This window comes from Myxocyprinus asiaticus, chromosome 45 (assembly GCF_019703515.2).
Source record: "Myxocyprinus asiaticus isolate MX2 ecotype Aquarium Trade chromosome 45, UBuf_Myxa_2, whole genome shotgun sequence".
Lineage (NCBI taxonomy): Eukaryota > Metazoa > Chordata > Actinopteri > Cypriniformes > Catostomidae > Myxocyprinus > Myxocyprinus asiaticus.
The window spans coordinates 14,076,815-14,101,731 of NC_059388.1; the positions used below are offsets into that span (position 1 = coordinate 14,076,815).

The following is a 24,917-nucleotide window of genomic DNA, read 5'->3' on the forward strand; positions in this document are numbered from 1 at the left end:
GATACCTGTTTGGAAACGGTGCAATTTTTACAATTCCGTTTGATGTGAATGCCACAAAAATGAGACACTTAACCTTAAAGCAAACCAACAAAAGGTGCAATGTACCACTGTGTTGTAACTACCTTTATGGTGAGGGAATTTCAGGCTGGTGGTAGACCGTAACGGTTGACAGGAGGTTGCCGATGATAGCGGTGTAAACCACGGTATAAGCCGCACTGCCACCATTGTGTCTGAACAGCTGCTGTCAGTGATATGAGGCTAAAGAGAAGCTCCCGCATGCTCACAGCTGTTGATTCCCAAATTATCATGCCACCTGGGCCATTTTAATGCATAAATGTATTCACTAAGTAGCACATCCAAGACTTCACGTCCACCTCTGCTTTCCCCCTCTATCCCTATGCTCACCCCACATCACCCTGTCCTTTCTATAAGGAGGAGATGAACCACTTGTAAAAAAAAAAAAAAAAAAAAAACAAATGAATGGAAAAAATAGTCCCACCTTTCATTTAAGAGCTAGTCACCTTTTTTATAAAGTATCTAGAATGTACATTGACTATCCATTAGTATTGCCATTCATCTAGATGGCAGTTGCTTTTTTGACCAATTCCTGAGTGAGACCAGCCTTATATATATATATATATATGCAATTATGTGAAAATCCCAGCAGATCAGCAGTTACAGAAATACTCAAACCAGCCCATCTTGCACCGACAGTCATGCCACGCTCCAAATCACTGAGATCACTTTTTTTTTTTTTTTCATTCTGATGGTTGATTTGAACATTAACTGAAGCTCCTGATACGTATCTGCATGATTTAATGCACTGCACCTCTGCCACACGATTGGCTGATTAGATAATCACACCTATATATATATATATATATATATATATATATATATATATATATATATATATATACAGTTGTGCTCAAAAGTTTGCATACTCTGGCAGAAATTGTGAAATTTTGGCGTTGATTTTGAAAATATGAATGATCATGCAAAAAAACTGTCTTTTATTTAAGGATAGTGATCATATGAAGCCATTTATTATCACATAGTTGTTTGGCTCCTTTTTAAATCATAATGATAACAGAAATCACCCAAATGGCCCTGATCAAAAGTTTACATACCCTTGAATGTTTGGCCTTGTTACAGACACACAAGGTGACACACACAGGTTTAAATGGCAATTAAAGGTTAATGTCCCACACCAGTGGCCTTTTAAATTGCAATTAGTGTCTGTGTATAAATAGTCAATGAGTTTGTTAGCTCTCACGTGGATGCACTGAGCAGGCTAGATACTGAGCCATGGAGAGCAGAAAAGAACTGTCAAAAGACCTGCATAACAAGGTAATGAAGATAAAGATGGAAAAGGATATAAAAAGATATCCAAAGCCTTGAAAATGCCAGTCAGTACTGTTCAATCACTTATTAAGAAGTGGAAGATTCGGGGATCTCTTGATACCAAGCCAAGGTCAGGTAGACCAAGAAAGATTTCAGCCACAACTGCCAGAAGAATTGTTCAGGATACAAAGAAAAACCCACAGGTTACCTCAGGAGAAATACAGGCTGCTCTAGAAAAAGACGGTATGGTTGTTTCAAGGAGCACAATACTTGTTGACCCCTCTCCAAATATAACGCTTATGGTTGTGACCATAAAGCTCTATTTTGGTCTCGTCACTCCAAATTACAGTGTGCCAGAAGCTGTGAGGCGTGTCAAGGTGTTGTCGGGCATATTGTAACCGGGCTTTTTTGTGGCATTGGCTTCTTTCTGGCAACTCGACCATGCAGCTCATTTTTGTTCAAGTATCGTCATATTGTGCTCCTTGAAACAACCACACCGTCTTTTTCCAGAGCAGCCTTTATTTCTCCTGAAGTTACCTGTGGGTTTTTCTTTGTATCTCAAACAATTCTTCTGGCAGCTGTGGCTGAAATCTTTCTTGGTCTACCTGACCTTGGCTTGGTATCAAGAGATCCCTGAATTTTCCACTTCATAAGTGATTTAACAGTACTGACTGGCATTTTCAAGGCTTTGGATATCTTTTTATATCCTTTTCCATCTTTATATAGTTCCATTACCTTGTTACGCAGGTCTTTTGACAGTTCTTTTCTGCTCCCCATGGCTCAGTATCTAGCCTGCTCAGTGCATCCACGTGAGAGCTAACAAAATCATTGACTATTTATACACAGACACTAATTGCAATTTAGTGCCACAGGTGTGGGAAATTAACATTTAATTGCCATTTAAACCTGTGTGTGTCACCTTGTGTGTCTGTAACAAGGCCAGACATTCAAGGGTATGTAAACTTTTGATCAGGGCCATTTGGGTGATTTCTGTTATCATTATGATTTAAAAAGGAGCCAAACAACTGTGTGATAATAAATGGCTTCATATGATCACTATCCTTAAATAAAAGACAGTTTTTGTTTGCATGATCATCCATATTTTCAAAATCAACGCCAAAATTTCACAATTTCTGCCAGGGTATGCAAACTTTTGAGCACAACTGTGTGTGTGTGTGTATGTGTATATATATATATATATATATATATATATATATATATATATATATATATATATATATATATATATATATATTAGCATGGTTTGAGCATCAGAAGCGTATAATTTGATAACTGTTGTTGCCAGACCTTTATTGCTGATTTTACTGAAAAGTAATCTTTACTTACACTTTTGAGATTTTGGTCTTCAGTCCCCATTCAAGAACTGTATTTGTACATGCCTATTACATAGATAATAGCTGCCTGGGACTATTACCAAGATGGCCTCTGAATGAACTGCTTAGTCTTAAACGGACCATGGTGTACGGCAGCATGATGCTGAGAGAGTTTTTTGTGCTAGCTCAGTATTTGCAGGTTAAGTGGATGCTGACAGTGTATGTCACTTAGTTGATGAGTTTGTCACTATCCCTGAGTAGATTGATGTGGACTGTGGTACACGTGATGGATGGTTTGTCTGGCCTCTGTCACTGGTTGGACCTGTGTGTCCACGTACATTTGCACCAGAGAAAGAGAGGTTGACAATGACATCCTGGATTTATTTTTTTATTTTGTTTTACTCTCTGGTGCTATGGTGCTTTACAGTCATTTTAGCATGAAATGTGCTTTCCACATAACGCATGCATGCATTTACTGGAAAATGCATTACATGCAAAGATAACATACTTGCGAGTTGTCACTGGTGGGTGTCATCTTAACGTCTCAGGCTCAGGCACTTGAAAGTTTCAAACTTGATCTTAACACATTAGCGTGGCTATATGTGGACGTGGCGTTGTTAGCATGAATGGCAGGCTGAAGTACACACGTCTGAAGCTCTTATGGGTTGCGAGGCGTACTTTTCCCAATACCTCCCTCAGGATAATTTGCTAATACACTAGAAAAAGTTCTGACACAGTGTTTGATGGATAGAAATGTGCAAGATGTGTTTTAAGGCTGTGAGGAGTCACGGTGGTTCAACCCGATCTTATGTGAAGAGTTGGCTAAATCATATGAAATTGTACAAGTTTGTTTATATGAATTCATACGAATTCTAGACATGCAAATACTCGGATGTATAATGCGGAATTAAGCGAAAGTTCCGTGTGTCTGATGTTGTGTACATCAGACACACGGAATTAATTTTGTGCCCTAACCCAAATCCCATATCTAAACCTAACCATAGAGAAGAGTCTGTAAGGATGATTTAAAGCATAGAGTATGTTTTGTATGACAGAAGAAAGTAACTGTCGTGTTTTAGGAGACGATGGAGAGTCACCTGATTGGCTGTTGCAAAAGTCGTACTAATTTGTACGACCCAGCTCGTACGGATCGTGTATGAATATCTACGATTTCTCATTGAAAGTGTGTTGGATGGTTTGAAATCACGCTAACTGGATTTTCAAAAGCAGGGGGCCCGCCTGTATAAAAATGTTCATTGGTTAATAGATGCCTACAACAGAGTGTGGAGCAGCAAATATGAGTTTTCTACTTTCTGCAAAAGTTAAAGTTTTGGTCTAATAACAGAGCCCAACTTTTGCAACTCTTTTCGACCCACTGAAATCAATCGATTTGTAGGGTTCTCTGACAAAGCATAAAATCTTATGTATAGGCACCCTTAAAGAAATATCCTGGATTCAATAGCAATCAAGCTTAATCAACAGCATTTGTGGCATAATGTTTATTCCCACCAAAAAGTATTTAGTCACTCATTTATTAAGAAAAATAAAGGAAAAAATCAAGGTTACAAAAAGGAGCTTGCAATGGAAGTAAATGGGGCCAGTCCATAAAAAATAAAATACACACTCAATTTGGTCAAACAAATGGATTTTTGGAAGTTTTTATTTTATTTTATTTTTATACTTAAGGTATGTTTTTATCTGTCTGGTTGAGTTGGGTGGAATTTCATTTAGTGGGCGTCAACATGTTCATACTGATTGAATGATACACTGGGGACTACTTAAATACGACACTGATGGTTGTTTCTTGTATGCCCTGATGAAGGCACTTTGTCTGCTGATACACATTGGTTTTTAATGGATTTGGCCCAGTTTAATAAATGTTTTTGTAACTGGAAACTAAAGTGCATAGAAATACACACTTTTTTCAAAAGTATAGCCAAACGACATAAGCATTATGCATGTTAAAATTATGTTAGTGTGATGAAATCACTTATTTATCTTATCTGTGCAAATTTATACCCAATATTACAACTTTCATTGTCATTAGGGATGGGCACCGAAACCCGGTATTAAACAGGCCCGGGGCTAAATTATGAAAGACCATAGTGTCAATAAGCTCTGACGTTATCAGTTCTGCTTTCGGTACTGGAGAAATTAAGAAAATACATTTCCTATTTATTATTGCTATTTAAACGTTATCTTGCACATTTTATCTCACCAACAGTTTCTAATTTGCAATAAGATTAAGACATTCGTGTATGATGCGTTTTCGCTATTCCCATTCCAGAAGAGAGATCTCTCTCGTGCGGAGCCTGTGTCTCTCACACGCTACAGCGCGCACACATACACACAAGAAAGACCCTGCTCTTAATTAGAGACAATGGCAGAGAGAACTAAACATTCAAAAGTGTGGTTACACTTCGCCAGAATCGATGCTGACAATGCTCGTTGCCACAAGTGCAACAAGTCTTTTGCTTGTAAGGACAGTCTTGTACAGGCTGAGAAATGCACAGTTTTCGAATGCCTAGCTCGTAGTTCATCTCTTGTTGCTCGATCTACATTAGGTAAGTATGCTAGCAGCCTGGAGCCCACACACGGAGTTAACAACATTATGCGAACATGGGTTCATTATCAAAAGTAACCATTAGCCAGCTGATTGTTTAGCTATGGGTGCGTTCATAAATTCAATGACCAGGGCTCGACATTAACGCTGGTCCACTTGTCCGGGACAAGTGGAAATTTTGAACGGGCAAGTTAAAGAGAATTTTACTTGCCCAAACGGACAAGTAGCCCAACTAAAATCTCAATAACGAATGTTAGCTAAATTGTGCGGGATTGTGGGGATTGAGCACAATTTTAATCATTCCCGCATGTTTCACTTTCAAATTGCAGGGAATTCCCTCTATCGTGTCGCCCTCTCTCCCTCTCGCCTTCACTCGTGGTGCAGCGTTCAGTAGTTCTACTGAACTTTAGACTTTACATATATAAATGGGTAAAAACCTTTTAAGTGGACATGCAAATGGTGTTGTACCATGTCTCTATAAGTGAGTGATGCGATACAATTATTGGTCCTGTTTATCATCAACAAAGCTGTCTTCATCACAAGCATGCAATGTTTGAGAAATCAAATTTAGTCTCGTCACATTGTGGTGCTCCCTCATAAAACAGAAAAAAGGCAGAAAATGCTTTGTGTAATAATACCGTCTGTAGAGTGAAGAGAAACGCTTAAAACAGACTTGTGCACCCGTTACATCTCTCAACTTTCTATAGCTCCATCTAATGTATGTATCCGAGGTATATTTACTGCCATGTGCATCAGTCAGTTTTAATAAGAATATAACTATATACATTGTAATAATATAAATACTATAACATTAATAAATTACACACAATTAAAACATATTATCTATCTTTAATATGCATATCTGTTTTGAATATACAACATAACTGATTTAGCAGCAAGGTTCTCTCAGGATTTTATCTGTTAATATTTCCAATGCATTTTGTCAATATTAAACAGCCATTTTTAATGCAACTGGTGAGAACTGACTTGTACTCTCAAAGAGATGATTTACCCAAAAATGAAAATTGAGTAACACTTTACACAAAGGTTCCATTAGTTCACGATAGTTAATTACATCAGTTAACATTAACTAACAATAAATACCAAAAATGTATATAATTGATAAATCTTGGTTAATGTTAATTCCAACACACTGTATATTAATACATTTTCATACATTTAAAATAAAAAGTTGTATATATTAACATTAGTTCATGCACTATGAACTAACTGTCTTGTGGCAATGCTTTTGAAATAGTGCGTTGTATCGTTTATGGACTGGCCCCATTCACTTGAATTTGTAAGTGTTTTGAACCATGATTTTTTGCTTCTGTGTGTTTGTTTTTTTATAATCCAGGGACGAGTCGAACAGTTTTTTTGTGTGTGTGTGTGTGTGTGTGTGTGTGTGTGTGTGTGTGTTAATCAATATTATGCCACAAATGCTGCTGATTGAGCTTAACTTGTATTGAATCCTGAACATTCCTTTAATCGCGATCTGTATGAACAGAAACTTAGAGGGTGAGTATCAGTTGAGGATGCGACATTCAGTCCCGATGCCACAACGTGTCCAACAGAACTGTGCACTGCCATTCATGTGCTCTGCAGCTCATTTGAATTTAATGGAGTTGCAGCATTATCTGATGCATCGTAAATTCTAGTGTGCTCTACCTCACAACCCACAGTACACCGGAGCACCACCCCGTTAGTGTGGTTGTTTGCTCCATGTTTACCCTCACTCCTAATCTTGTTAGTATGCACAGTAACTAAACATTGATATGTGGCCGGATCTCATGTCTTGTTTCAATATGAACGTCCAACAGGGTGAGAGGTGGTAGCTGTCAGATGTCAATCAGGAGGCATTTGAATGAGCTAAGCTTAGTACTGTTGTCATTCATCGATCATTGTGCATTGATTTTTCTCTTTTTTTTCTTGCTCGGTCCTCAGAGTACAGGGTGAGTGTGGCCATGCATGCTAATTGGATGCACCTTTTAGTTGCAAACAGAATTTGATTGCATTCCGTCATGCTTCATATATATACTGTGTGTGTGTGTGTGTGTGTGTGTGTGTGTGTGTGTGTGTGTGTGTGTGTGTGTAAAAGTTTTAGGCACTTGTACAGTACTGTGCAAAAGTTTTAGGCACTTATGAAAAATTGTGTATAGTGAGGATGTCTTCAAATATAATGTCATAAATAGTTTTCATTTATCAATTAATATCATACAAAGTCCAGTAAACGTAAAAAATCTAAATCAATATTCGGTGGTACTTGTAGGTACACCTGGACACAGTTTTTCTTGTTTGTTGGCAGATAGGATGTTCCAAGCTTCTTGGAGAATTCACCACAGTTCTTCTATCTGTTAAGGCTGTCTCAATTGCTTTTGTCTCTTCATGTAATCCCAGACTGACATGATGTTCAGTGGGGGGCTCTGTGGTGGCAATGCCATCTCTTGCAGAGCACCCTGTTCTTCTGTTCTAATCTATTCTATTTACAAAAGTAATGTCTGGGAGTCTAAAATGTATTTTCCCTATTGACACACTAAAGCTGAAGATATAAATAACCATCTTAAGACAAATGTTTTTGTGAAACATCTTAAGTGCCTAAGACTTTTGCACAGTACTGTGTGTATATATATATATATATATATAAGAAGCAGTGTGTAAAAGCTCTGATGAATAGGGCATTGCACTTAGAGGGGGGACTCTCGAAATAGGCACAAATTGATCCAACACAATTATTTTTTGGAAGATGTTCTTAATATGTCTTTAAGCACATGCTAATTTAAATGGCCAGTCCAGGCTAGGGCTGGGTATCGCCTGGCACCTCACGATACACATTGCAAAACACATGTCACGGTTCAATATATTGTGATGCATAACGATATAACAATTTGGTTAGATTACGGATCAATTCCAATTAATTTGGGTATATTTCAGTTATATGTACTGATGTTTCATGAAGTTCATATAGCTCAAAACATCATGTTTTTGTCTCTTGGTGAGGTCATTTAATTAATTTGGAAGTAACAGTGTGCCAAATTTGTGTGTTTACATGATATGAATACACAAATATTTGAAAATAAATATTGATACATTGATGTGAAATTTGTATACAATATATGAGAAAAAAGTATTGCGATATATCGATATTTGATTGTATCGACACATCCCTAGTCCAGGCCTCTGGTGTATCATCACATAGGAGTTCTCAACTGGTGGGTCGTGGCCCAAAAATGGGTCACAGGTCTGTTCTGACAGGGTCGTGGACAGCATATAATTGTGCATAGATTGGATAGCAAAGTAGGCTTACGAACTTTTAAAAGGGAGGAGAAAACACTTTCCCAGTCTTTTGTTGTTAATGTAAAAGGCCATGTGACCAATCAAACTTTGTTGTATTTTGGCAAAAAAAATGCATCTGTCCTGCTTGGTAATATGATTAATACTAAAACAATATTTGCCTCAGTGTTTGTTCCATGTGCTTGGCTTTTAAATGACACTGCTGTTGTTTATGCATGTACAAAATTGACAGTTTTCTTTTTTTCTTTTTTTTTTTTCCGCTTTTGGAATGCTAATTTTGCATAATATTTAACCATTGCAGTTTAGGGGATTATTGATAAAAAATAAATAAAATTTTTAAAAAAAACATTATTGTTTCTTTTGTTCTTCTCGAACATGCGCTCGGGAACTTGTATTTGTGAGCATATATGAATTCCTACTCATAATTTATTTATTTATTTATTTATTTATTTTTGTAATCAAAACCGTAAGCAGGTAATTTGACCGAAATGTTAGCGTTTAATATGTCAGAATTTTTCCAGCTATGGCAATGTGTATGATTTTTTTTTTTTTTACTACAGGAAATCAAATAAAAAAAGATACATTAGAGATATCATACAAAATGCAAACTGACAGTGATAAAGCATCTGTTTTAGAGTTGTCGAATATGTCTTGTGTTTGGGTAGTGGTTGAATCATTAGTTTGGTAATGTATATAGACTGCATATCCATTTACAGAGGGTTGTGTGAATCCTGGTGTGGAGAGGCGTTGGACGTAAAGGCATATCTGTCTTGTTAGTCATTCCATACCTCTAATGGCTTCATCAATATGCACAGACGAATCAAGCAGACAGGCATCACAGTTCATAGACCTTAACTGACTCAGCTAAAACACCCTGATGATGCCTCTCACCCCTCTGATATCAGTCCGTTGTTTTGTGCTGGCTGTGTGGTCCCGCTTTACATAACCAACATATTCAGCTTTGTTTTGGGCGGATGTAATCAAAGTTGGTAGGAGGAGACATGGTTGTATGTCTACTGAAATCCATCTGCAGTCTTTTTCTTGTTGTCCTCTTGGATAACCTTGGCAGATATTTAGCAGAACAGCCTCTAGGTGCGACAGTAGAAGCAAACTCCAGGCTTTTGGTCGCACTTAACTTTTCATAGTTGTTGTTGAATTGGTACTTGTTATCCAACTGTTGCAGAAGAATAAAAACTGAGTGAATAAGAGGGTCTCCACACTGCTGGACTGACTGGACAGTATTTCTAGTGCTTCAATATTACATTTTAAAGCAGGAGTCTCAAACTACTGGCCTGTGGGCAGAATGTGTGAGACAGTTTCATATCCCTCAAGTGTTAACATTTTATCCTTCAATCCATCCCCCAAATCAGTTTTCACTTTCTACATTTTGGTTTGGCCTTTAAAACTATAGCAATGGTGACAACAAACTAGCCTGTTTGCTCACGTCCATAAAAAAAAAAAAAATTGTTTTTTTTGCAATCGATAGGCCCTTGTTTCCATTTTTGACATGCTGCATAGCTACTTCAGGCACTTTATTTAGCCCATGCAAATGGAACTAAAGCATTTTATTGACAAATATCATGTGTTAATCAATGGCTATGTGTATTTAGTATGAAAGGAGATAATTGCAGTTCTCAAGAAATATATATCAGGCATCATTATTTCACTATACGTGCAGAGCAATTTACCAGAAATGAGGGAAAGAGGAGTTTGAAAGAGTCTGTCCATTCATCAATAACTGTGTATTGTTAAAATTATGCAGGAGAACTGCCACCAAAATTACATGTAAACATTTTCAGTTTTATAAACCATCCCTGTTTTTCTGTACTCTAAATTTGTACTGTATCGGAGAGAAAAAAGTTTGCCTTAAAATAGACTCACTGCTAATATCCACAAATAGTTCGTCTCACTCCACAGACAGTAGTTTTTTCCCTGTCATCAAACTCTCTTCTAATTGTCAGAGTGTCCAATTTATATACCAGTTTCTCAGTTTAAATGGACTTTGTTAAAGGTTGGTGTGTGTGTGTGTGTGTGTGTGTCTCTCGCTCTCTCTGTCTGTGTGCATGTGCATGTGTGTGAGAGAGAGAGAGTTGGTTTATGTGGTTTACAAGGACATTTTTTTTTTTTTTTAGGTTACAAACTAGTAATTACGAGGGTATTATGCTATAAATGTGGTTTATGAGGACACCCCTAGTGTCCCTGTAATTCAAACTGAAAAAAACATACTAAACAATGTTTCTTTTAAAATGTAAAAATGCCAAAAGTGTTCTGTGATGATTAGGTTTAGGGGTAGGTGTAGGGTTAGGGGTGTAGGGAAATTTGGTAGTATACTAATAATATGGTAGGATCACCAATAATATGTAGGAAATTATATAATGGAATTAGCTACGTTCGACCACCATTGTAAGAAGGATAAATGACAAATGATCAGAACATAAATCTGAATAAAATTCTCCACCATTAATATGTAATACAACGGGCTCATGGTATCCGCTCACATTTTATATGTAAGGAATTAGTTTAGAGTAATATTATTCTCATGGCTATTGAAAATAATATCACAAATATGTTTAGATATGTTCGAGCTTCAGAGCTTAGATCTTTTAAAAAATCAAGTGACGATCAAAAATACCACAGTAAAATTATCTTTGAATACAAACAAGACTTCATTGCTAATCTAAACACATAGACAAACAGGTTGGTGAGTAAATTGTAACAGAAGGTGAATGAAATGATTTGTGCAGAGAAATTAAACTTTATGGAGTCAATAGATAATGCCTTGAGAACCAGCGATACTTCATTTAGAATAAATACCTCGATTTGCATTTGGTTTACTCTAATTATATTAAAGAGACACCTGCACTTTCAGAGAAAGTTGGAGATGTACTTGCATTTCCTTGTGTTGCTTTGGTTCTTTGGCTCTTTGTAGGAAGTTCTGGTTGTTCCATTGATGTTTTGGACCTCTGTTAAGTTTGTGGACATCGGATAGTTCTTTGTCTGTTGCGTTGATGGATGGGTGATGGAATGACCAGGCGGGGCTTTGAAACAAGGCCTCCAGCAATAGAGACTCGCTACTCCCTGTCACGTGTGTGAGTCGTAGCGCAGAGACGAGAAAAGCTTCCATGGAACCAAGGTTATTATCGTAAACTAAAACTAAATGTAAAAAAAAAAAACATTTTCGTAAACTAAAATAAAAAAATAACATAATTGGAAAAAATAAAATAAAAGAAAAATTCATGGCTCTGAAACTAACTAAAATGAAATAAAAATAATCTTGAATAAGATTTAGTTTTCATTTTTGTTGCGGTGTTTTTAACCTTTAAACCCGCCATTACCGAAACATGAAGATGCCACTAGACGGCAATAATACACAGCCTAAAAACTCACTGCATCAGCAACATAGCGAGAATCACTACCAGTGAGGCAAAGCAGGTAGGCTATATAAAAGTCTTTTCACTCGTTCCATCTTCCCTGTCAGTCTGTGATTTGCACATTTAATTTGGAGCCGGTAAACAGTTTGGTTTGAAGTTCAGCAGGCTCAACATTAATGCTTGTCCGGGACAAGTGGATTTTTGAAGGGGCAAGTAAAAGAGAAAAGTATCCTGAATGTCAATAATGAAAAAAATAATCTGCTATATTTGTGATATAGTCAAGGCATTATTACAAAGTTCTTGTTCTTATACTGATGTTAAAAATATTCCAGAGTGCATAATTTTATAATTCGGAAGCGATCTAATAATAGCTGTGCGCTTTCACTGAAAGGTGGCTTTTTGTGTGCTTACATGCGCGTGTGCTCTGAGAATGCTCGTAATGCCGATATGCCCTTGAAATGCATTTTTAAAAAAAACAATTTGGCCAAAATTCCCGTATTGGTGAGGTATTCATGCAAACTCAGAGAGTGATGTATAAAGTGAACGTAAACATTGGGGGAAAAGCTGGTTTGTATCAAAGCATCAGACTTGTAAGTGTTAATGTAACCTAATAGACCTGCAGCTGTGTGTGTTGTTAATTTCAAACAACAATAAAAAGAAAACCGCTCACAAAAAGTATTAATGTATTATACAGTACATTGAAGACCAGAAGTAGTTTTATTTAGCGTTTCATTCTGAATGTTTACTTAAATACTTGATACTGCTGTTAAAAGCATTTAAAGCAGTTAACAAAAGCACTGTTTTCTTAATTTTGTATTTTTTACTTTTAATTTATTTCTATTCATTGCTGTATTATTTTATTACTGACTGTTTAGTAGTATTGAATAATTATTTGAGTGCAATTATTACATAACAAAATAGTGTTATTATTTGTTGTTATAAGCTGGTATCAAGAATTGTCAAATTTCACTAACAATTACAACAATTTTGGTATTGTGCATGGTAGACCTTGCTGCAATAACATGAAAAAGTAGATCTCATTACATAGAAGTGTGAGCACCCCTGCTGTAGATAATGGAATGAACTACCTGGAAATGGAGGCTTTTCTTTCTTTGACTACCGTAAGTAACATAATATAACTACCATATGATAATAGCCTCCTCCCCTACCCAGCACAGTTTAACTTTCTGTCGCAGAGAATCGAGTTGATTGCATAAGTGTACTTTAAGCAGGGACGTTTCTAAGCATGTTGGGGTCCTAAGCGAAATCCTACTTGGAGGCCACCCGCAATAATAATATTTACAAATTGGATATTGGGGAGTCCAGCAATACGACCAACATTACACAAATGCCTTTTTTTCCCCATTCTCCAATATCCCTTAATATAAATACTAAAACTAAAATAAAAACTACACCGATCAGCCACAACATTAAAACCACCTGCCTAATATTGTGTAGGTCCCCCTCGTGCCACCGAAACAGTGCCAACCCGCATCGCAGAATAGCATTCTGAGATTATATTCTTCTCACCACAATTGTACAGAGCGGTATCTGAGATACCATAGACTTTGTCAGTTCGAACCAGTCTGGCCATTCTCTATTGACCTCTCTCATCAACAAGGCATTTCCATCCACATAACTGATGCTCACTGGATGTTTTTTTTTTTTTTAATTTTTTAACTTATTTTTTTAAAAAAATTTTTACGTAAATTCTAGAGACTGTTGTGCGTGAAAATCCCAGGAGATCAGCAGTTACAGAAATACTCAAACCAGCCCATCTGGCACCAACAATCATGCCTCGCACCAGATCACTGAGATCAAATTTTTCCCCCATTCTGATGGTTGATGTGAACATTAACTGAAGCTCCTGACCCATATCTGCATGATTTTATGCACTGCACTGCTGCCACACAATTGGCTGATTAGATAATCGCATGGATGATTGTTGGTGCCAGACGGGCTGGTTGTAGTATTTCTGTAACTGCTGATCTACTGGGATTTTCACGCACAACAGTCTCTAGAATTTACTCCGAATGGTGCCAAAAAAAAAAAAAAAAACACCCAATGAGCGGCAGTTCTGTGGATGGAAATGCCTTGTTGATGAGAGAGGTCAACGGAGAATGGCCAGACTGGTACGAACTAAAAAAGTTTATGGTAACTCAGATAACCGCTCTGTACAACTGTGGTGAGAAGAATAGCATCTCAGAAGCCCAGAGGGAAGAACGTGAAGAGTGTAAGAGTAAGCAAGCTTCCTTGGTAGGGGGGGCTTTGTACTGTTGAGGTTGGCCACACCCCAAAGGTGTCTTGAGCCAATCAGAAATGTCTTCTGCAGGGTCACATGGTCATTTCTGTCCCTGCTTCTGAAGGTGATTCATTATTCTTTGTCTGTGAAGACTCCCGTTTCCCACTCAAAAAGTACGTTTTAATCATTTTATATATCTCGGATATAACTGAATATATCAAAAATTTATTAAAAAACATTCGTGAAATGCAGAAAGAGTCACAACGATAGTAAACATGATGTGCTGTATTATGAATGGTTATCATTCTAGTAATATGACATGAATAAGACAAGATTAAAAATTATAATAATTCCAAGGTGCGCTGAGTGACTCCAGTCAGGCTTCCTAAGCAACCAATTGGCCTGGTTGCTAGGGTGGTAGAGTCATGTTGGGTTAATCTCCTCGTGGTCGCCATAATGTGGTTCTCGCTCTCGGTGGGGTGCGTGGTGAGTTGTGCATGGATGCTGCGGAGAATAGCGTGAAGCCTCCACATGCGTTATGTCTCCGCAGTAATGTGCTAAACAAGCCACGTGATAAGATGCGCGGATTGACTGTCTCAGACGCAGATATATATTTTTAATCATCAATTTGTCAGTTAGCAAAGTGATTACAGGTCATAACAATATCATTTTCAGAATTATCTAGCAAGGCTAAGTAGTGTGTACATTTTGGTACAAAAAGGTAGATTCTGTGCATTTTAGAGGGTTAAGTCAGCAAAGTACTGTGACTTTGTGTGAAATGTTCATGGATTAAGATGTCTTAGTATTAGAATTGTATTGTCTAATGCAAACATGAGGGTCTCATAAGGGAGTCTACTTTAGCTCTGTGTCTTGGTAATGAATTTTTAGCATGTGACAGGAAATGTCTAAATTTTAAGTGTTAGTGTGTTACTAAATGAATGAAACAAAGGGACTTCTTTTAGATTTCTGGCATGGGGGTTTATTCAGAAGAGTAGTCTTTAAGTCATGTGATGACCATTTACATTCAGGGCATTCCCGATTTACAACCTGGATGAGGAGGAGTTTTGGCGTGTCCTCAGAACTCTCTTTGTTCTCAAGACGGTTGACACTCAACAGAGCAGCTTTTAATGGACTCTTTTCAGGCCTCTGTCTTAGTTAATAACTTGGAAGGAAAATATCAGTTTACATCCTGGATTAGAATCATTTTGCGTAGAAATCGTTAATTATTCTTGCCATAAGATCCTACAGGGGATAGAATATACTCTATAGTTTGTACAGTATAAAAAATCATTGTCTGTGGAGAGTCCTCTTAATGCTAGGAGTACCAACACGTGTGTGTGTGTGCATGCGCGTGTGTGCGAGTGTTGGATGAGTCTCGTGCCATTATGTCTCGCACAAAAGTGTCTGAACGAGCATTCTCTTGAATTAATGAGACATTATTTCCAAAGGTGCCTTCATTATGAATATAATGGATGCTAAAGTGATTTACCAAGTTTAATTTGAATAATACCAATTCTGGCTATTGATTTTTATTATTATTATTATTAGACGGCTGTTTGAAGAAATGAATAGCCTCATTAAAATGTTTCGTTCTCATGACCTGACGCATAACTGGATTAGTCCACCTTTGCCATTTTTGTAAAGCCCTTAGGCGTACAGATCTGTGTGTGTGTGTGTGTGTGTGTTATACACACAAAATATTATTGATTGTGTTTTTGTATGCATGTCATGTAACAGATATCCAGAAATGATTTGTAATTAGTTTATTTATGCTTTGTTACAAAAATAATAACCATTTAAATTGTTTGAATAATTTATATATTTTAATTTAAATATTTAAAAATAATTCACAATATTCTATTATAAATAGTAGTAGTAGTAGTAATAGTAGTATTTTGTTCACACCGTGTTGTTTTGCCTCTAAAGTTTCCTTTGTTTTGTGCTGTCTAATTGTTAAACTTAATGCTACATGTTTCTCTGAGAATAAATGGCTTTTATGTAAATAGTTGAATAATTTATGCTAACAATAAATTAAGTTACATTATCTGTGAATATCATTGATTCCTGGTCATCATTCACTATGGTGTAATGCCATTGTTGGGTGCTGTTCTTTAGAGATTCACCAAATGGTTTACATTTATCTGTAAACCCTGGAATTGAACCGATAACCGAAGTTGATAAGTGTGGAAATCTTTAAAAATATCTGTTAAAACAACTCTGGTGCAGTGATTCAATGATATTGTAGTTCTTCTCCAAGGCTCAGTTTATTGTTCATGCATATAAATCTCTTGGCCTGAGATAAATTTGGCAGGTAAGTTCAGTGTTTTCCGGTCTAAACTGGGACTATACATTTGATTCTTTCCCTTTTGCCCTCTGTGTGTGTGGTGTGTATGCAGCCTTGGTGTTGATGGGGATTCGCTCTTGCTGGGTGGAACACATTCTATTGGAATTGACACGCTGTCACCTTTCATCAGTGTTTGGAACAGCCCCCTCCCCTGAACTGTGTGTGTGTGTGTGTGTGTGTGTGTGTGTGTGTGTGTGTGTGTGTGTGTGTGTGTGTGTGTGTGTGTGTGTGTGTGTGTGTGTGTGTGTGTGTGTGAAACAGAGAGGCAGTTTTTATGAATGTAACGCTGCTGTATCTTCAGTCCCTCAAGAAAAGTCTGACCTCTGACTGAGTGCTCAGTAGTAAAGTTAAAGATGCACTAACATACTATTTACATTTGTTTTACATATTTATTTGCAGACAAAACACATTTAAGTTTTTTGAGAGTTGATTAGGATTCTAGATTTATTAGAACTGATTAACCGAGGCCTTGTCCTGTTGATGTCTGTTAAAATAAGTCATTTACTCACCCTCATTTCATCCCAAACCCATATGACTTTCTTTCTCCATTGGAATACATTATGGGATGTTTTGAAGAATGTTCACACTGCTCATATTATGGAAAAGTGCACCTTGGATGTTCTTCAAAATATTGTGTATTGTGTTCCACATAAGAAAGTAATCCTACGGGTTTAGAACGACATGAGTCTAAATGACAAAAGGATGACATAACTTTCATTTTGATTGAACCATCCCTTTAATGTATATCTGTCCTTTTAGAATTGTGGTTAGTTTGGAACAGAGCTGTCGTTTTACTCTTTCTGTCTCTCTCTGTCAGACTTGTTTTTGTGACTTATTGCTATGGATTTAGGCCACAGGCAGCTCAATGACAGAATACATCACAAATCTTTTCTCTGTGTGACCCCGCCCAGCAGCAGTCATATACCTGCACTCATGTGGAATAAACAAGAATGGTTGGTTGCCCACAGAAGGTCATTTGCCCAAGGTGCAGTGTGTCTCTTTGAGTCAGACTGTGTGTTTGTGGCTTCTTTTGTGCTTTTGCAGTGGCAGAGTGATTTTGCATATGTCCGTGCATCTCAAGTGCCCTTGCCTCTATGGCACGTGTCAGGGGTCGCATGGCTGGAGGAAGCCATAGAGTCTGACCAGCGGTGCCAGAAATGACATTGTGACAGTCGGCATGGTTACGTGTGTTGACACTTTAATCTGGGTGACTGCGATTGGTCCTGCAGTTTTGATTAAAACTCTGGTCGCGTTACTGTGCCAGGGCGTTGTGGGTAGCGGGTTAGATTAATGCCCTTGCTATGGCGATTCTGCTGTGTGTTTAGATCTTCATTAACCAAGCTGTTTTCTTGAAGGAAGTATTTTCCTCCATGTTTCCTTGTTTTTGTCCCACTTCAGGAAAAATAATTGGATTTAATTAGGTAGTTTGACCCTGTAGTTTATCATTTGGTGGCTCGGGTCTTCAGGGCTCACCGCGTGTCACTGGTTGTATTTGTATTCTTTCTTTATTCACAGTCTAGTGCTAGTGGTGAGATTGGGCTGTAAATGTCGGCCCTCCAGTCCTGGTGGACATAATTAGCTAAAACCAGCACCGCAAGTAAACATATATAAAACTCTGCTTCATAATTAGCTGCCTCCTGCTCTCTGGGAGAAAAAAAAAATAATGCAATATCTGTAAACTTCAATAGCTGATGAACATAATTTGCTAATAAAGCCTCCGAACTGAAGCAACGAGCTGTTGCGTAAGAGCATCTTCATTCATCGTGTTAATAGACTCAAACCTCTGCGCTTAATAAGCAAAACAAACTGCTTCGACTGCACACACAGTGCTTTTCTTGACATTTCATAAAGCATTGATGAGGTGGAACTTTTTCCTCTCTCTGTTTCTGGTATGATGAAGAAATCTGTTCTCAAAACCATGAATTGCAACTTCAAGTTCATGACTTAAATCTTAATGAACTCCCTCCTCGTAGCTTGTAGATGTTACTTTGCCATCTGTGTTCTGCGGTTTTGCTCAAATCTAGTTGATACCGCCTGTCGTACATGAAGAGGTCATTGTGACCTTCTAGTGGGTGGGTAAATAGGTTACCAACCTGTCATGGGAATGTGAAGGGATTATCAACAAACAGTTAATATTGATGCCCACAGATTAAAAACCCCTCAGATCTGGTTAAGTCCTTGGTGTTAATAGATTTAAGTCGACATTAAATCAAAATTGACCCTATTTACTTTCTTAATAGACAATTAATTGGTGTACATTATTCCAAGGGGGGAAAACTGTTTGTCTTTGTGATCTTTCATCAAAATGTAATACACCTTGCTCTGTCTATGAAAGGACTTTCCTTTTCGGCTGACATCACCAGTCACCCTCTTATTTTTCAATCGATTCCTTCCAACTCCTGTTATATTGAGAGTAGTTTTCACAATCCAAATCCTGTACTACATTTTAATCTAATTTAATATCCTGTTTCACTTGGAACCATTACAGTCATGTCACATTATGGAAGTAAAATAGGTTGCAATCACTGTTTCTAGTTGACATTAAAGCTCTGACTTATTAGTGATTTTAGATCCTTCAGCACACTTAAAAACTGTAAGTTTAAGGTAACACTTTACAATAAGATTCTATTCGTTAACATTTGTTAATGCATTTGTTTTCATAATTAGCAATTAGCATTTTTTTAGAGCAGTATAATCTGGGTTAATATTTATTTCTAAATATATGATTGTTCACTGTTAGTTAATGCTAGCTCATAATGCATAAATTAATGTTAACATATATTTTTGTAAATCAATTATTCAAATATGTTAAAATTAACATTAACCATGATTAGTATGTGCTGTTAAAGTTTTGTTCATTGTTAGTTCATTGTTAACTGATGTAGTTAAAGGGTTCCCATTGTCATGGAAAACCTGAAAAAAAATATCAGAGATAAAAAAAAAAAAAAAAAGTAATTTACAGGCCTGGAAAAGTCATAAAAATGTGTTAAATCTGAAAGTCATAGTAAAGTCATCAAACTTTCTATAGTGAATATACTTTGCTCATTGGCTAGAAATTATGTGAGTGCAATCTCTATAAATGTATGTTTAAAAATCCTTATTCATTATCCTAAATGACTAGGGGTGGGACGATATATCGAATTTTGAAATATCGCGAACCAAAAAAAATGCCAAACCATATAGAGGCAAAACTAATATTTCAAAATTTGCAACATTGCTTTCTGTCCATGGGATCATAAATGAAATGACCTGTCAAACATCATCTCTATTGCTTGATTTTACCACAACTGCGCTTTTTTTCCTACTCTGTTTACAGTGTTCGCACAAGGTCCTTGAAGTGCTTAAAATGCTTGAATTTAGCTTTTAGAAATGTAAGTACTGGAATACCTAGAAAATTGCTTGTAATTAAAACAAACCATTTGTCCCATGTAATGTGTGACCATCAAAGATGAAATCCACGCTCTCCACTTTTAGTCAATAATGTGTGTTTAATATCCTTTCTGTTCTTTGCAGTCAGATAAAAAAGTAAAATGAAGTATTATTTTTAATCTCCCACAGCATAGATGCGATCAACAAATCGATAAAATTCTCTCTTTAATACACCAGACACTGTGTGTGTGTGAGTCTGTGTCATGCTCGTTGATCTCTTAAAGTGACAGTACCATTTTAGTGATTATTATACAAATCAATATAAATTCAATGTTTTTACTTGTAAATTGTACACATTGTTTCAAACAGTGACTGCTCATATAATTATTATATAAACAATTTCATGAAATAATATAAAAATAAAAAATATGTCATTTTTCATCTAAGTTTTGTAATATCCAATCAAGATTATATAGAATCTGGGAACTCATATCGTATATCGAACCAAATCGTGAGATAACCATATAGTATGTATGAACGACTGGAAAAATCATGGTAGTTCATTGGTCAAAAGTTATGAACACTGTTTAACTAATGTTAATGAATATAACCTTATTGTAAAGTGTTTCTAAGTTTAAATTGTGAAAGATGGTTGCAGCCATATGTGGTTTGGGTTTCACACTGACCCAAATAACTAAGCTTTTGTTTGTTTGGGTGTTTTCATTTATTGACAGATCTGGGCCAATTACGAAGAGAAGCCAAAAGAAGAGGTGGCTCAGCACACAGAGGAGAAGGAACGCGTGGCCAAATACAGACTAGTCTATGTCACAGAGATCACAGATGGACTGCACTTCTTCGTGCAGGATGTCGAGACTGGTGAGTGCTGTCCTCCTTCCCAAAATCAGTCCAGGTGCCGATTGCATAAACATAACACTTATCTTAAATTAAAGCACCTTTAAGCACCTACTAGCTTAGCTGACTGATATTTTTCATGGCAACATAGAATGTAAACAAAAGTTAGCTTGTTTTAGTTTTAAATTAGTTTTATGAATCTGACTGAAAAAGCAATACAAATTTTAGACAACTAACTTGTAATACTAGTCTAAACAAGATTTTACTGTCTCCAGAATCCGTTGTCACCCAAATCACATAATTTAAATGAGATTCTATTATATTTATAATTTAACTGTAGATGACAAACTTGAAGATAAATATGCATTTATGTATGCAAAGATGCATTTATATATTTAAATATGCAAAAAACTGTTTGAAAACAATTTTGTTTGCTGACACTACATGCACAGAAATTGCACACATCAGTTTTAAATGTAACCACTCCAGCAAACAGTGTGTGTGTTGACCTCCAAATGTCCTGCGTGATCTCCATGCTCATTCCTTCTTAGTGTGAAAGCAACTAGTCGTTAAACATGACATTTAAATTGCCCCTGGATCTGACCTGGGCCATTAGGGCAACTGTACTGTACTATAATTCACAGTGGCTGTGAATACATACATTGTCCGTCTCTCATTCTTTTCATTTACTCACATAATCACCCATGTGCATATGTTCACACACTTTGACAAGAAACAGTATCTTAATTATGCAACATACAGACACACACACTTGTAACATTGGCAGTGCCATAAAATTGACTTCCGTTGTCTCTTAATGCGTATTAATTCGCAAATTAATTAATTTGCAGGAATTTAGAATAAATCTGTGGCTTGTGTTGCCAGGACCGTGACAATCCCATTGCGTTTGGCTTCAAATAACTCCATCTCAAAGACAAATGTCAAAGCAACAGAAATACAATAGTGAAAGGAAAGATCTTTGACCACCCTCAATTTATACACTTTAGTTCCTCTGATGTGATGTTTCACCCCTGCAGGTGAATGTAAGTAAGATGTAATGTAATGTAAGATGGCTGTGCCACATCTAGTCACCTTCGCACCAATGAGTACCAGCAGCAACTAATACACACACACACACACTGCATACTACACACTACACACTCTGCTTGGCTCTTTGTTAGGTAATTATTCAGGTTATCTAGTTAGCTGCAGGAGAAAAGCAGGTCATACTGCAAAAACTGAGGAGATGGGATAAGGAAAAGAGGAAATAAGAGAAACAATGCTGAGCTGAATGTGCAGTATGTTTGCAGCTTTGCACTGTTTTTTTGTTGTTTCTTTTTTAAAGGATTGTCTTTCAAATAGGGAGGAGTTAAGTGTTTTTCAGATGAACCAACACAAGTGTGCATCTTTTCCCTTTTTTAATTGGCCAATGTTTTCCACTGAGAGGACTGGAGATGGAGATAGAGAGAGAGAGAGATGTGCTCATTAGAGAAACAGGATTGTTATTTTAAGCTGAAAGTCATTTCTCTGTTTCTCTATATCTCTCTATCTCTTACTCTCTCAAAACTGCATTAAAGAGGTCTCATTCCTTGTAGAGCACTTCAAAGCTGAGCCCTATAAAAACATACAAGCCAGTCGCTTTGCAATTTACCAGTTTTTCACAGCAGCTTCAGAGAAACAGGGAAATTCTAATAGGGCGGGCACGATTTTCATAAACACTTTGAATACGAGCCTTCTGATTATGACATAACTTTGTATGTCTACAAATTTGCTTCTAATAATCCGGCTTTCTTCACGTATGGTCTTCCTGGTGAAAGGAGCATAGGATTTTTCAATAATTTAAATAAAATTGCATGAAAATAAATCACCAGTCGGTATCAGATGAAAAGCAATGTGAGGGATTTGATTAGGGGTGAAACGGTTCAAATTTCTAACGGTTCCGTTTATATCACGGTTTTAGGGTCACGGTTTCGGTACGGTTGGGTATTTGTTCAGGGAATTTTTTTTTTACTGCCAAATCCAAAGTAAAAATATTCTATTTGATAACAGACATTTCAAGGGATCTACAGTAACCATAGTTTAAACATTGTATTTGTAGTAAAATCATAGTAACCACTAAATTGACATGGTTACTGTCATTGTTACAATACTAAGGTTACTATATGGAAACTACAGTATTACTGTTGTAAAACAATGGTTAATTGTATCAAAACTATGATTTCTGCCAAGAAAACAATGGTGACAGCTGCCATTGTTACTTCAGTCATGGCTACTACAATATTACTATAGTAAAACCCTGGTTACTATATGGCTGCTACAGCATTACTACATAAAATCATGATTTCTGCTAACAAAACCATGGTGAAACAGTCCTTGTTATTACAATCATGGTTACTACAATATTACTATAGTAAAAACATGGTTAATTTCCATTAGGGTCCTTAACTAAAAAAAATAAATAAATAAAATCTTTATTACTAGCTCAATATTTTAACTTAATACCTGCATTATTACGCTACTTACATCAACATAAAGTGGATTTCAAACTCAACTCAACGTATATTCAACGTTCAGAATCTGTATATCACTATAGAAGAAATAAACTTGCTATTAAAATGAATACGAGAATAGATGTCGTAACGCGACTTGAGTATTTTAATCATAAATATTCATCAACTGAGTAAGGGCAACATAACTTTGGCTATGAACACCCCAAGCGCTTTATTTTTTGTTTCATGTCTATCCAAACTAGCACCGAGAAGGGATGGGCGGATCAATCCTAAAGGATCGATACTTCCGATACTGATGTTGTATCAAAAATATTGATCCTCACACAAAAATAACGATTCTAAAAAATATTTTTTTTAAACTAGGGATATTATTATTTGGTTACCGTGAACAATAATCATAAGCTTCATAGTGAAATAAAAGGATTAGGCTATATTAGCAAATACTTGTGCAGGATGGGATCTATTTCCTCTTTCGCTCATCTTAACATGCATGCTGAATGACACAAGTAGACAAGTGCCTGTGCCGTCACAATGCTCGTTCAAACGAGGGATCAGTGTCTTGTAGAGGTAAAGATAGAAAATCAGTGTAACAGCTTCTGGAGTAAATTCACGCTAAAATAACATATCTAAAGGTGACGTTTCGTATTTCTTAGAATTGTGTGTAACTGTTGTTAATAACTAATAAAAAAAATAGTTAACCATGGTTTTACTAAAGTAATATTGTAGTAACCATGTTTAATTGTGTGGTAACTACAATTTAACTAAATACCATGGATAACTATAGTTACTGTAGTGAAACCATGGTTAATTTTGTTAGGGTAAACAAAACAGAAATCGAATAATTTTCTGTTTAAATGTAACAATAATTACTTGAATTACGACTAAAAATTATATTTTAAATTACCAATTGTATCCCAAGAAATCACAAAAAAAAAAAAATCAGTTTAATAGAAGTATCAGTATTGGTATCAGTATCAAATATATTGGACTTGAAATGATTGGGATCGGATCGAAAAGAAAATAAGTGGTATCGCCCATCCCTAGCACCAAGTGCCTGCTTAAAGGCGGAAAGGGGTGTGTCTGTGTGCAGTTTCGGGCTCATCTACGGCTCTGTGCGCACCACACGCTATATATCCTCGAGTAATGTCAGCGGAAATAGCTCATGAAATATCGATGTATTACCAGTATACGGCACTCACGTCGAGCAAAGTCTGCAAACAGTGCATGTTTTGTAAACGTTTTTTGACCATCGCTGTTGTAATTGACTGCATAAAGAAAACGTTATCATACGGGAGACTTAAATGTTGCAGGGGCTTCTCTCTTGTGGCTTTTTTTTTTCTCCACTTGCCATTTTGCCAACTAACGTGTGCAGAACTGTGATGTCATCAACTGATTTAACATACTAACAGTTAATAGGACAGCTTCTCTCTGTAGAAAGTTGACCCATGTGAAACACAGGCGGAGTGTGTCCATCTATAGAGCCATACAGGTGCATTAGCAAATGTTTACCGATCCGTAGTTGGCGAACCATATGGTTCGTTTTTTTCTTTTTTTTTTTTACAGAGAACCATTACACCCCTAGATTTGATGTAGCATGGATGTCAGGGAGGTCATGTAAGTGTGTGATTATCTGAGTAGGGGAAGATATGAAGAATGAACTTTATTGACCAAGGCACTGATTCGATTTTATGGCTGTT

The 24,917-nt window shown here is 36.6% G+C and overlaps 1 protein-coding gene across 1 annotated transcript in view; it reads left to right on the forward strand.

Annotated features, from left to right (window-relative positions):
• LOC127434836 (staphylococcal nuclease domain-containing protein 1-like) overlaps positions 1-24,917 on the forward strand; it is a 280,085-nt gene that overhangs the window by 202,350 nt on the left and 52,818 nt on the right. The window contains exon 18 of the mRNA XM_051687847.1: positions 20,593-20,734. Coding sequence (XP_051543807.1) covers positions 20,593-20,734 — 142 coding nt within the window. The remainder of the gene's footprint in view (positions 1-20,592; positions 20,735-24,917) is intronic.